Source organism: Natrix helvetica (assembly GCF_964273705.1).
Source record: "Natrix helvetica genome assembly, chromosome: 3".
NCBI lineage: Eukaryota > Metazoa > Chordata > Lepidosauria > Squamata > Natricidae > Natrix > Natrix helvetica.
The window spans coordinates 31,177,465-31,190,235 of NC_138549.1; the positions used below are offsets into that span (position 1 = coordinate 31,177,465).

Consider the following 12,771-nt stretch of genomic DNA (forward strand, 5'->3'; position numbering starts at 1 on the left):
TTTAGCATTCTTGAATGATTTCCTATTATAATAATGCAAACATTATTTTAGAAACAAAATTATTTTATTATTAACCATGACTGGGAAGATGCAGCTTACAAATACAAACTTACTATTATTTCAGTAAATGTTTCAATTCCTTTCAGTGATAAATGCTGGGAAAAAGATAAAGCATTTTAACTTTTGCAAAAAAGTTCTAATCTTTATTCCAAGTCATATCTTTTTGGTAGAGAATTTAACAGGGTCGGCAGTTCCTTCCAAAGAGGCACTTTTTACAATATGCTGCCCCTAAGGAAGTGAAGTAGCTGCGTGGTATATGAAGTATATGCCTAGAAACAGCCACGAGAGCTTTGACGATATGGTTGTTTAACAACTTCATAGATTGTGAAGCATCTCCTTTAGATTTGGAATTTAATTTTCAAAAGAAAAAAAATTCACTGATACTTGGTCAGCCCAGGGGTGAAATGGTATCAGTTCGGACTGGTTCGCCCAAACTGGTAATAAAAAATGCTACCGGTTCGCCTGACATTCGTGTAAATGATAAAAATAAGTATCAAACCAGTAAAAAAAATGCTACTGGTTTGGGCGAACCGGTATTTCCGACAATCAGCTGTGACACATGATTTATATTAGCTAGAAAGCAGGATTTCCTGGCACAGCGGATTCCCCCCTCCTCTACTTACCTTTGCAGGTGCGCTTGGTAGCAGGCTCCACCCACCCGTCATCATGTCCATTTTTGTCGCTCTGTGAGTGCATGGAAGGTCCTGCGCATGTGCAGAGTTGGCGCGTGCACTCACATTTGCGAACCGGTAGCACAGGTAAGTTGATTTTACTCCTGAGTCAGCCCCATCATCCTGTGCTGGCATTTCCCTTGTTACAATCCCTGCACTATGAAGTTAACATAGTTATGCAATTACTGGATAAATCCTGCGTGCTACAGAAGAATCATGCTGGGTTTGTCCTAAAGAGCTGGCCAAATTCCAAATGACTTGTTATACTGTATTTGGTCTACAGTTTTACTCTTTCAACCTGTATTAAACTTAAATTTTGATCTGTTTCATGGGATTTTGTGAAGAACATTTCATACTAGTGATCTTGAAGATACTGTCTTCCAATTCGAAATAACTTTGATTTAAAACGTGAACTGATTGAAGAGTATAAAATCTTATAAAAGGTAAATGAACATATTCCACTAATGTGAAGTGAATGCCGAGTGCGCACACTTTGTTTCAGATAAACAGTTCCAACAAACATATTATTTATGCTGCAACAAGGTAAGCGATTGAATTCACACTAGTTTTGTAAGCTGTGTATGAGGACCATTAGTAACCACCTTTTCTCAATCTTGGTTTTTCATTTTCTACAAGCACAGAAACCTCTCAATGTAGCGATGATAGGTGGAAATATTTAGTTTATCTTCATTTTAGCTACTGTTACATTTTAGAATATTGCTCATTGTAGGAAAGTTTAAGCGTTTCCATTTCTTAAAACTCCCGATATGAATAGCTTGATATTGTCATAATAGGATTGCAAGAGAAAATAAATCAACTCTAATACAAAATGGTAATGTCTGTGGTTGTTTCCCTAACTCTTGAGTTAAAAGAATAAACTCTTTCTGTTAGAAAATATTAAGACTAAAATTTAAACATGTTTTAACACAATTATGTCTAATGAGTTTCTAAGCCAAACCTTTTTTCTTTTTAAATTCATTTGAAGAAACTCAGTGAGGGATACTTTTGTATTTCAGAATGCAACAAAGTAGTACAGTACTCTTTAGCATTATTATAATTGTCTGAGACAAGAAAATGAAACAATAACAACTGAGTTACTGGCATCTAGTGGTGGAATGAGAGACAACCCATTTCTCACATTTCTGTTGCTAACGTTCCCAACTCCACCGAAATAAAAATTAAAGTGATTGCTTTTAAGTTGCAGTTTACGCTCTACCATGCTGAAGTTTTTTAAATTCATGCAGAATTCCACTTTGAATTTAGCATACATGTTCTCTGTGTTTGTTTTCACAATGACCAATTACACAATGAGGAGCAGGGTTAGTTTTAACAATCATGTGGAAGACAGAATTTAAGAAAGCATGCAGGATCCCAAAATATGTCTATTTTTTAAGCCTACGCTATACAGGAGGCACAGCAGCAGCCACTTTTCACATTTGCCATTCCTTTTATTATTTTATTTCTAGGCAGACAAAAAGAAAGCAACAGTACTAGCACAGAAGTCACAGAACTCACTTTCAGTCAGGATCCAACCCAGAGTCAATAACCACTAGCAGGCAACACACTATTTCTTTCTTACTAGTCCTTTAGAAGTTGCTCACCACCCTGAGAATATTTTAATACAAAACACAAGATACTCTTTTGCACACTTATTTCTGCTGAGTACTTTTAAGCAGCTTCAATTTGGGTTGAAAATTAAGCAGACAGTGATAGTAGCAGAATTTATCTGTATATTTAAAATAATCAAGGCTTCTTTATTATTAAATACATGGCAAGGTTACTGATACTTAGAGCCACATTGCTACAGTCACCCTTTAAAGGAGCGGTCTATAGTCAATTTTGGATATAACAGTATTATAATCCAGACCGCATCCCAAAATAACCTATTAGTTTTTGGGAAGTCTGAACAGTAGGGCATGTTTTCTCAAGGAAGTGCTAATCCAAGTTTCAGGCATGAGTAAGAGGCATCCCTAAATCCCTCTTACAAATCTCTTACTTTCTGAGTAAGAGGAAAGGAATGAAAGTGCTGACTTGATAGGCAACACTCTGGGGAACCGTAAGTAGTGAGTTGAGGGAAGCAAGAAAGCTGTTAGGAAGATGGCCTGAGTAGGCAGTGGCTGAGAGAGGTAGGTAGCAGAAAGCCGATCATGTGGGCCACTGTGGTATGCAGTGGGATAGCGGATGGAAAAGCAGGAGACTCTGGCTTGTAGACCCAACAATGCTTCCTTGCTGAGAGCAGACAGAGAAGCAGGACTGATAAAACTTCCTTAAGTCTGGCAACGAGAATGGTGTTCCTTAGAGAGTTGTCATCAAAAGCTTGTTCCTTGAAAAAGTGTTTTTTCACTGTCCTTGACCTCCAGGAAGGGAACAAAGAGAGAGATAGAAGCGTCTGGGTGTGATGGAAATTGCTTTACACAAACAAACCATTAAATTGTGTGAATAAGGAGTACAAACTTCATTTGGCATTGGAATGAGGAAACTTATTTTTTTAAAAAATGGAGGTTGTAATAAAAAGATTTAGAAACACAGAATCAGGAAAATAAATCAATAAATATTGCACTGTATTCTCTCAACGTATTTTAGATATGTAGAAAAATACCACATACCACATATTTTATTTAGAGATTTAATTTATATATCACAAATACTGCTTTTAATATAAGTACAATATAATACAGTTGTATTTATGTAACTGCTGGTGTTCACCCTGTATTATGAACTGAATGGCATGCTGTGCTGTCAAAATTTTACTAAAATGGCCTCTAGTTAAACTTTTCCAAAGTATAAAATCATGCAAAATCTACATCCTATATAATACAACCAGTACAGTAATTGAAGCCAGTATCCTACAGATAGCCTGGGCTATCTTTTGAATTTCTTCTTGCAGTGTCCATGAGCCAGCCATCATTTTCTTGCAGAAGTAGCTATTTCTGTTTTGTCAGTGGCATCCCACCTCAACTTTTGAAATCGATGACAGTGTGCACAGTTATTGGCCAAAAGTCTTCATTACCCGATGCAGTTCAGACTGCAGAGTTAGTCCACTGAGAAGTCATGGTTAGGAAGCTTTACATTTTCCTCCTGTGACTACTGGTCTTGCGTATTCCACAAAATCATCTATTAGGACTGGCCATGCTCCTAAAGAGGAATTAAACAATTCTGAATAAAGGCTCTGAATATTTACAGCAATCTGATCTTATAGTAATCTGTACCTCTTGGAGGAGGAGGAGGAGGTGGTGATATGTCTTAATCTAAAGTTATTAGTCAATTACTGCCCCATTTCTATTCTTCCCAAAGCAGGTGAATCCACTCAACAGGAATAGGGGAAGAGAATGGCCGAGGGCTCACTCCTCTTCTTCGTGTTATTTAGCTATTACATAAAAGTACTAGGAGAAGTCATTGGTTAGTTGTGGACACATACCATCAAAAAATCGTTAAGAACACAAGTATACATCTCTCAGCTGGATTATATAAGAGATGCAGTGTATGTCTTGTCCTGGTACTGGAGGCTGGTCAAAAAAGGATCAAGCTGAATCACAGTAAGGCAGAATCACTATTCAGAAATTATAAACCTTTTTAAAAGCTCCAACTTTGGTTCTGGATAAGGTGACTCTCCCCTTAAAAGAGCAAGCCTTGATTTAAAGGTTCTCTTGGGCTTGTAGTTGTGTTCTGTCACATTGTCTGCTCTTTGGAATATCATACTCCCAAGATCAAATCCCAACTCTGCTGACGTTCCAAAAAGCATGACAGACTTGATTCCCCATTCCTATGCATAAGGAATCAAGAAATTACCTGGAGCCCTTGAGATATTCTTATTTTATTAGATTTATTTTTTATCTTAATGTTCATCATGATTTTTTTTAGTTTGTTTGCTGTTTTTATTTATTGCTAGCTCCCTAGAGTCACTATGGCAAGATGGGCAGGCCTATAAATCTATATCTATAAAATTAAAGCATCTTCTTTATGGGAAAATATAACAATAATCTGTCAGAAAGACTTTTAACACCTAATTTAAATGCAGTGTACTTAGCTACATTTTAGAATCACAATTCTTTGCAGTACATACATATATCCATACATACAATAAATAAGAAAACATTGGTTAAGAAATTGAAATTTAACTCATATTCACCAAGTCACTAAAATCAGTGGAACTCAAATTAATCCCACTGATTATAATGTGAGGGTTAGCAACAGCAAGATGTGGCCTACCACCCATAATCATCTGGCCCACTGTCCCAAAAATACATTTATTTACCTGACCTGCAACAGAGAAGGAGGGAGCGTTTTCCACCTCCTTGGACAGCCATTTTGGTGACACCTTCACCAGCCACCTCAGGACAGGAACGACAGTGAAAGTAGCAATTGAAAAGACGGTTGCCAACCCCTTTAATAGTTACATTCCAAATATTGCTAATATGGTATCTAGTTAAAGATAGAATTTTAAAAGATAATATTTCAAAATAATTATATTTAAACATATCTACATCACTTACCTTCTTCATCATAGTTTGACATATCATCTGCAATCATATTTCCAAAGTCTAAAAGAAGGTTCCAAGTATCCTTAGGGATTGATCTTTTATGATGCTCCTATGTACGAAAAAGAATCTAGTATGAATTCAATTTATATTTTGACAGATTTAGTAAAATCTTTATTGAGAAGATATTGACTATTATTAGAATAGGAGACTTAAATAAATCACGATGTAGTAATTGAACAAATTACAATAAAATTACTGTAAAACATCAATTTAATGGACCCCGAACAAAGGAGTTTTGTGATAGACAAAATCCATTATTTTTGAAATTTACCCATAAATAATGGAAAAAATAGGTAGTTTTCAAAGCAGCTTGCACAATTGATGTAAATAATCTTAATTATGTATTAAGATAAATAACACACTGGTGAGCTGCCCTAATTTGCTGTCAATAAGCTCTAATACACAAACCTTCTTCCTATATAGTCTGTTAAGTTGAATTTATTATACTCCTATTCAGAACTTGCACAAACACACTTGGAATAATCCTGTAGAGTACTTACCAATAAAAATTTATTCCAAAGATCTAAAAATTTAAATCTTCCTGATAACACTAAATTCCAATACGCAATTGCCATTTCTAGATCTGAAAGACATAAATGTAATTTACAATCCACATTAGTTGTTGTTACAGTTTTCCACATCCCCACCTATACGCGACAATATGTATGAAAGAAAATATCTGGTTTTTTGTTATATTATGGCAAGAAAATTCAGTACAGGTAGTTCGTGACTTATGATCATCCTTGAGCCCAAAATTTATGATGCTAAATGAGACAGTTGTTAAATGAATCACTGGAGCTATGTTCGTAACATGTAAAGTAAATCTGGCTTCCTTATTGATTTTGCTTGTCAGGAGGTCACAAAACATGATCACATGACCCCAGGATACTGCAATTGTCATAAATACAAACAAGTTGCCATCCAAATTTTGATCACATGACCATGGAGATGCTGCAACTATTGTAAGTGTGAAAACTTGTCATAAGTCACATTTTTAGTGCTATGTAACTTTACTAAGTCACCAAGCGAATAGTTGTAAGTCAAGGTTTGACTGCAATTCTATAGATTTTAAGTTACTTTTTCAAAACAGAGTTTGTGCCTGTACAAATTATAAGTCATTTTAAAGTTTGAAACTAAATACTTATGAATAAGACCTGTAAATATGGAATGGGTCTAATGAGGTCTAAGGCCTCGCTTGTCCAACCATGCTGTACTTTAGACATGTGATGTACAAAATGCCACTCTTCCTTGTTATTATGCTATGACATTGTAGCTTAAACAACATTTCACTTTATCCATGCAAATTATCAACCCTTTTACTATAGCCAAAAGATAGCTCCCAAGTTGTAATGTTGAATGTGACAGAAAGGGAAATTATTAAATTCATGGAGAATAACCACATTCATTTCAACTATCACAGAATAGTTTTTTCCCCTGTCTTACCTCATTTTTCAGAATGTATCCCCCACCTATTCTACTCAAAACATCATTTTACACAATAGTCCAATGCATGTTTATTTAGAAGAATGTAAGTAAAAGAGTATACAGAGTTGTAGTCTTATATTGAAATTTCTCAGAAGTTATGTATTTTTCACACTATAAGACGCTTCGGACCATAAGACGATTTGGGGAGGAAAACAAGAAAAAAAAATCTACCACTGCTTCCCAGCAATTTGCCTCCTTGCAGCAAACAGCAAACAATCTGGTCAGCTTCAGCACCGCCTTATTTAGCACGAGCAGTTGATTGGTGGTTGGATCAGCCTCCCGGAATACCGCAGATAAGTTGTTCCATGTTTCAGGGATTGCTGCCGCCCATTGCCACTGTGCCCCCCATTTCTGGCCTCTGCACGCCCCATTTTTGGCCTCTGTGTGTCCTATTTTTAGCCTGTTCTAGGCAGAGGGGATTGCCACCGCTGCCTATCGCCGCCGAATGACAGCAGTGATCCCCACCACCTGGAACAGGCTGAAAATGGGATAAGGGAGGCTGAAAATGGGCGCACGGAGGCCAAAAAAAGGACACGCGGAGTCCAAAAATTGGGTGTGCAGAGGTGGTGGAAGCGACTGGCGGCGGCGATCCCCGCAGCCTGAAGCAGCTGATCAGAAGTATTCTGGGAGGCCGATCCAACCACCAATCAGCTGCTCGTGCTAAATCAGGCTGTGCTGAAGCTGATCAGGCTATTTGCTGCAAGGAGGTAAATTGCTGGAAGGCAGAGGCTGAAGGGTGGGGACTGGACGGGGCTTCGTCAACATTCGCTTTATAAGATGCACAGACACTTCCATCCACTTTTTTGGGGGGTGGGGGAAGGCGTCTTATAAACGGAATAATACAGTATTTGTCAGAGGGTATCATTGATACAAGTGCACTGCTCATTATTCTGAGCTATCTCTACTGTAAACAAACTGAAATCTGGGGAGAGATTATCGGAACAATGCATATTTTTACAAATGCATATACTCATTTTTATTTATTCTGCATATACCTTCATGAATTAACCAGATCATTTCATATCTGTCAATATGAATGAGACAAATATTTTCATATTTATGCTAATGTTTTCCCTAAATGCATATATTGTAGTGAAGCTTACTTGAAAATACATTTTTAATTTCTATTAATGATTTTAAATGCAATAGAAAAGCAATTACAAATTAAACTAACAAAAAGAAATAGAATAAAGTGTGAATAAAAGAAGTAAAATAAATTAAAAAAAAGAAATATGTAAAGAGAAGTGAGTTCCAATCTTCATTAGAAGGAAAAACAATTTTAATAACTCATCACCACTTATAAAATTACAAATATGTATTTCTTCTTATAATCCATCCCTTCTATATGCAAAACCATAAATCATCACTTTTTAGTTCTGGTGTCAACAAATGTCCATTATAGTTTACCAGAACTTTATAAACTAGAGCTTTATTTTAACCTAGATCAAACAAACCAGCTTTATATTCCTCTCTTTTACTTTTAACAATCTTGATCTTTGATTCATTCAGATGTTGTATGTCTTTTTCCTATCACAAAGACTTCTTTGAGGCTTTCAGATCTGTTTTGCAAATCCAGTGGAAAGTCATTATCCATGGTCATTGTCTTGTCTTTTGTATTTTCTTTTTGATTTTTCAAAGCCTTAACTAGCTTCTTTTGTAGATCTAATAAAAAGTCATTATCAGGGTTGTTCTCGTGGCTTTTCTCTATTTTATAATCCACAATTTTCCTATCATTTGTATTTCCAATTTGCATCTCACTATTTTGTATTCCATACTTTTTAAATCCACTATTTCTGATTCCACTATTACTCATTAAACAATTTTTTTCACGTGTCATTCCCTCATCAAGATCTTTTAGACAAACTCAATCCTTAGAAGCAGACTTTATTAACTGATATTGTCACTGCTAATTTTTGGCCCCATATTTCAAATATCTCCTTTAATATTTCAATTATTATAGTATCTTGTGTCAATCTGTAAATCACAATCTTAAAGGCAAGTTTTTTTTCCCTGAACTTTTATCTTCTCTGATATCTAATTTAAATCAAAATGTTTATTATCTTTGTTATAACTGGAAGTAGCCATAATAATTCTGGTTCTCACAAAAATCCATTTATTTCAAATTGTTTAGATTCTCAACCTGAGTTAACTTTTCTTTTGTTTAGAAATAAACTCACCAGGTAACTTTTTAGACTGAACATTTCTTAAAATATTTCCAGAAGCAATTTCCAAATGTGATTAGAAGTGAGGTTAGCAAATTTAATGTCTTTAAGGGTGCCAACTGTGCTTGTGAGCTTGATGATTAATTCCTTCATTCCTTGGCAGTCAGACCCATTAGAGACTGCTATCTTGCAGTCTCCTCACAAGGACACACCATCCAAATCACATATGAGTGATCTCCAGTCTTCTTATCTGGACAGGTTCCAAAGAACTGGTCTACTCACCGGTTCTTTGGTCTTTGCCGTGGTTGTTATCTTCACTCTCCACAAAGATGTATTTAGCTTGCCATGCCTCCACTGGAAGTTGACAATATATAATCCTTCATTAAAAAATAAATAAAACTACACCTATTGAGACAGCTTTTTGTCCCCAGCTCTTATCAGTAGCTTGATGATTAATTCCTTCATTCCTTGGCAGTCAGACCCATTAGAGACTGCTATCTTGCAGTCTCCTCACAAGGACACACCATCCAAATCACATATGAGTGATCTCCAGTCTTCTTATCTGGACAGGTTCCAAAGAACTGGTCTACTCACCGGTTCTTTGGTCTTTGCCGTGGTTGTTATCTTCACTCTCCACAAAGATGTATTTAGCTTGCCATGCCTCCACTGGAAGTTGACAATATATAATCCTTCATTAAAAAATAAATAAAACTACACCTATTGAGACAGCTTTTTGTCCCCAGCTCTTATCAGTAGAAAGTATGCACAAAATAGAATAGGCATTCTAGTACAAATATCCGTGTCTCTGAATAGAAATTATATTGACAATAAGCTCCTGAGTGAAAGACGGAATGTAAATTTAATAAATAAATAAATGATAAATAGATAGCCCATACCAATAAAAACAATTCAGTGGAACATCTGAAAATGTTAAGAGTAAATACTTGCTTGAATATGATTTTATTAAAAAAATAAATTAAACGCATTATTAAATAACATGCCAACCAAAGACAGGACAAATTTGAAGATGTTTATGTTTTAATAAATTATAGTGTATTGTGAATAAGCATAGAGCCTTGTATAGGTATGCCTATCCTTTCTCCATATTTTGATACTTTAAATATCTCAGACAAAAAATATGTTCAATTTGCATATTTATTCCAAACATAAATCATTAAACTGTTACATAAACCTTCCGCTTAAGGAAACAAAAAGTATCAAAATGAGCAGCCGAAGAGATATGACAGCATGGACTTAAAACATGGCATATTAAACCAGAAGTTTTACAACTGAATCAAGTCTATAATGCAAAATGCACACAATAGGAATAAATGTTTCATATACTGAACAATAAATTTTTCTTTTGTTTATAAAAGTGGGAAAAATAGTTTTGGCAATCATCACTATGCAACTGTCTGCATAAATTTCCAAGGATCATCCAGTTCCTAAAATAGGCTGCAGATTTGTTCTATTTATAAAAGGAAAATACTAATGTCCATGCCATTAGTATGGTCAAAGCTTAATGGCATCTATAGTAAACTATTAGATATGTGCTCAGCCACCACACTATGGAAATACCTTTATTGCACTATAACATTGTCACTATTTGTCTTGTAAATCTACAAATGATTATTCTCCTAAAAAATTCTCCATGCACAATGATGACTATTCTGTATTCACTTCACCTGATATATCATTTGTTCACAATGGTAGCTACAATATTATATATTGTATAATATTATATATAATATTATATGTTTTCCTTTAACCAATGCATTCCAAAAATTCTAAGCAACTTCTAAATTCTAGATCTTTCCTGTAGGAATCTGAAAAATAATAGTCCAAATCTATTTTAATTTTAATTTATGTAACTGTGATAAGTAATTTGTGGAATAAAACAATGAGAATCAATCTAAAAGTAATATTTGCCATGGGTGTCAATTCTTCCTAATTTACCAAGTCAACTCCAAGCAGCTAAAAGTCCCCCAAAATAAGATTACAAAAACAGTTTTGTAGTATATTTTATTATCATATTGCTTTCTCAAAAATACCTAATTGTAGTTTTTCCCGTTATCACATTTTGTTGTGAAACAATATGACACAATACTGTAATTTGTTTTGTATACACACACACATGTTCAGTGTAAAATTGGAATATTTCCTTCCCCAAATAGCATGTGCTATCTTCCTATATCTTTTGCACGGCACTCACAACCCATATATGTCTCTAAAAGATAAGGCTAGCATTCCTTTGGTGCATTAGATTATTTTAAGAGAGGATCTGAGTTTTCAAAGTTAGCTCCAATTTCTGTCATAGCTACTGTTCCTAATGCAACGTAGACATTAAATAAAAACAAAATTCAAAACCAGACTAGCTTTATCCACGTCAGTCCCAATGGATTCCAACTTTGCTTAATCTGTCTATGATATATTTCTTTTATCAAGTATAATGATTTACATATACTACTATATATGAACTAGAACATAGCTGCCTTAATACACCTGAAAACTGAAACATTTAACACAGCCTCTGAACCTTTAACATTTAAACACGTTTAATTCATAAAGGTGCAAAGAAAAGATAAAAATTAAACTGTTCTGACCATATGGCATCACAGGGAAGCATATAAACCAACTAAAACCTTCCAAAACATCCTAAGTAAACAAAACAACAATAACAACAACAGCCCCAGAAGAAAAAGGAGTAATCTACAACCCACAATGCAAGGATTATGTAGGACAAATAGGCGGAAGACTAGCAGAACTCATCCAGTAACACCAACTAACAATTAGAAGACATAATGAAAACTCCTTAATTTCACAACATATGATCAGACTTAAATCATAATTTCAATTGGAAAACTGTGAACATCTATACTTTAGCCTGGCTAGGTGGCTCAGTGGCTAATACAGTGAGCTTGTCAATCAGAAGGGTTGGCAGTTCAAATCCCTAGTGCGGTCTCCTGTGTGAGCAGGGGGTTGGACTAGATGACCTTCCACCTCTGTTATTGTTACTGTTACGCATGTCAAACTCAAGGTACGGGGGCCAGCTCTGGCCCGCAGGGTGCCTTGATTTGGTCCACGGGGTCGCCTTGGAAATAGCAAAGGACCAGCCCGCAGTGCCTCTGCCAGCAAAAGTGAAGCTTGAAAGAGCCATGTGCAGCTCTCCTGAGCTCTGTTTTTGCTGGCAGAAGGTTGCAGGAGGCAGTTGCAGCTGAAAACAGAGCTCGGAAGCCTGTTTTCACTGACAGAGCAGTCGGGCCACCACAGGCACCCTCTACACAAGTGACATTGAGCTGGTCACACCCACCCTGGCTGCCCGAGGTCAAACACAACCCTGCTGTGGCCCTCAATGTAATCAAGTTTGACACCCCTGATCTAGACCAAGTCAAATCCAAAATGCCAAAGAGTTCTTGAAGTTTGATACACAGACAAATCAGCATCAACATGCACATAGAAATAAACAACATCTAAAAGAACATTCAAAATAAACAATAAAAAGGAAATGACCATTGGCTTACCTGAAGGGTCCTTTTCTGTGCGCTGCGGGAGAGTCCAAGCAAGGCTAAATTCTGTCCTTCTGCCCAATGGACTGGATTGAAATTTCTGACCACGCCTCCTAGTCTCCCTTTATGTTCAGTTTTTCAATGAAGGCATGGTCCCGAAAAGGTAAGTCAAAGTCAATGCTCCATCCTTCCCAACAACATCCACAGACGAAAAAAGAAGAGCCCTGAGCACAGTGGCAAGATCCCAGGAAGGATAACGATGGATGACCTGGGGACTCAAGTTGGAGACTCCATGCAGGAAACTGCGTACTTCCGGGTGCCTGCTGAGTGGTTGATTGTTGCCATG

General features: G+C 36.1%; 1 protein-coding gene across 6 annotated transcripts in view; it reads right to left on the reverse strand.

Moving 5' to 3' along the window:
• Positions 1–3,224: 3,224 nt before the first annotated feature.
• The window catches only part of DCUN1D2 (defective in cullin neddylation 1 domain containing 2), a 32,506-nt gene continuing 22,959 nt past the window's right edge, over positions 3,225–12,771 (reverse strand). For 5 of the 6 annotated variants that reach the window (XM_081946280.1, XM_081946277.1, XM_081946279.1 and 2 more), the window contains exons 5-7: positions 5,773–5,855; positions 5,225–5,321; positions 3,225–3,866 (exon numbers count right to left, since the gene is read on the reverse strand). In XM_081946280.1, the coding sequence (XP_081802406.1) occupies positions 3,787–3,866; positions 5,225–5,321; positions 5,773–5,855 (260 nt within the window). In that variant the 3' untranslated portion in view covers positions 3,225–3,786. Of the gene's footprint in view, positions 3,867–5,224; positions 5,322–5,772; positions 5,856–9,462; positions 9,609–12,771 lie in introns of those variants that run through there. The other variant, XM_081946282.1, reaches the window with a different exon arrangement.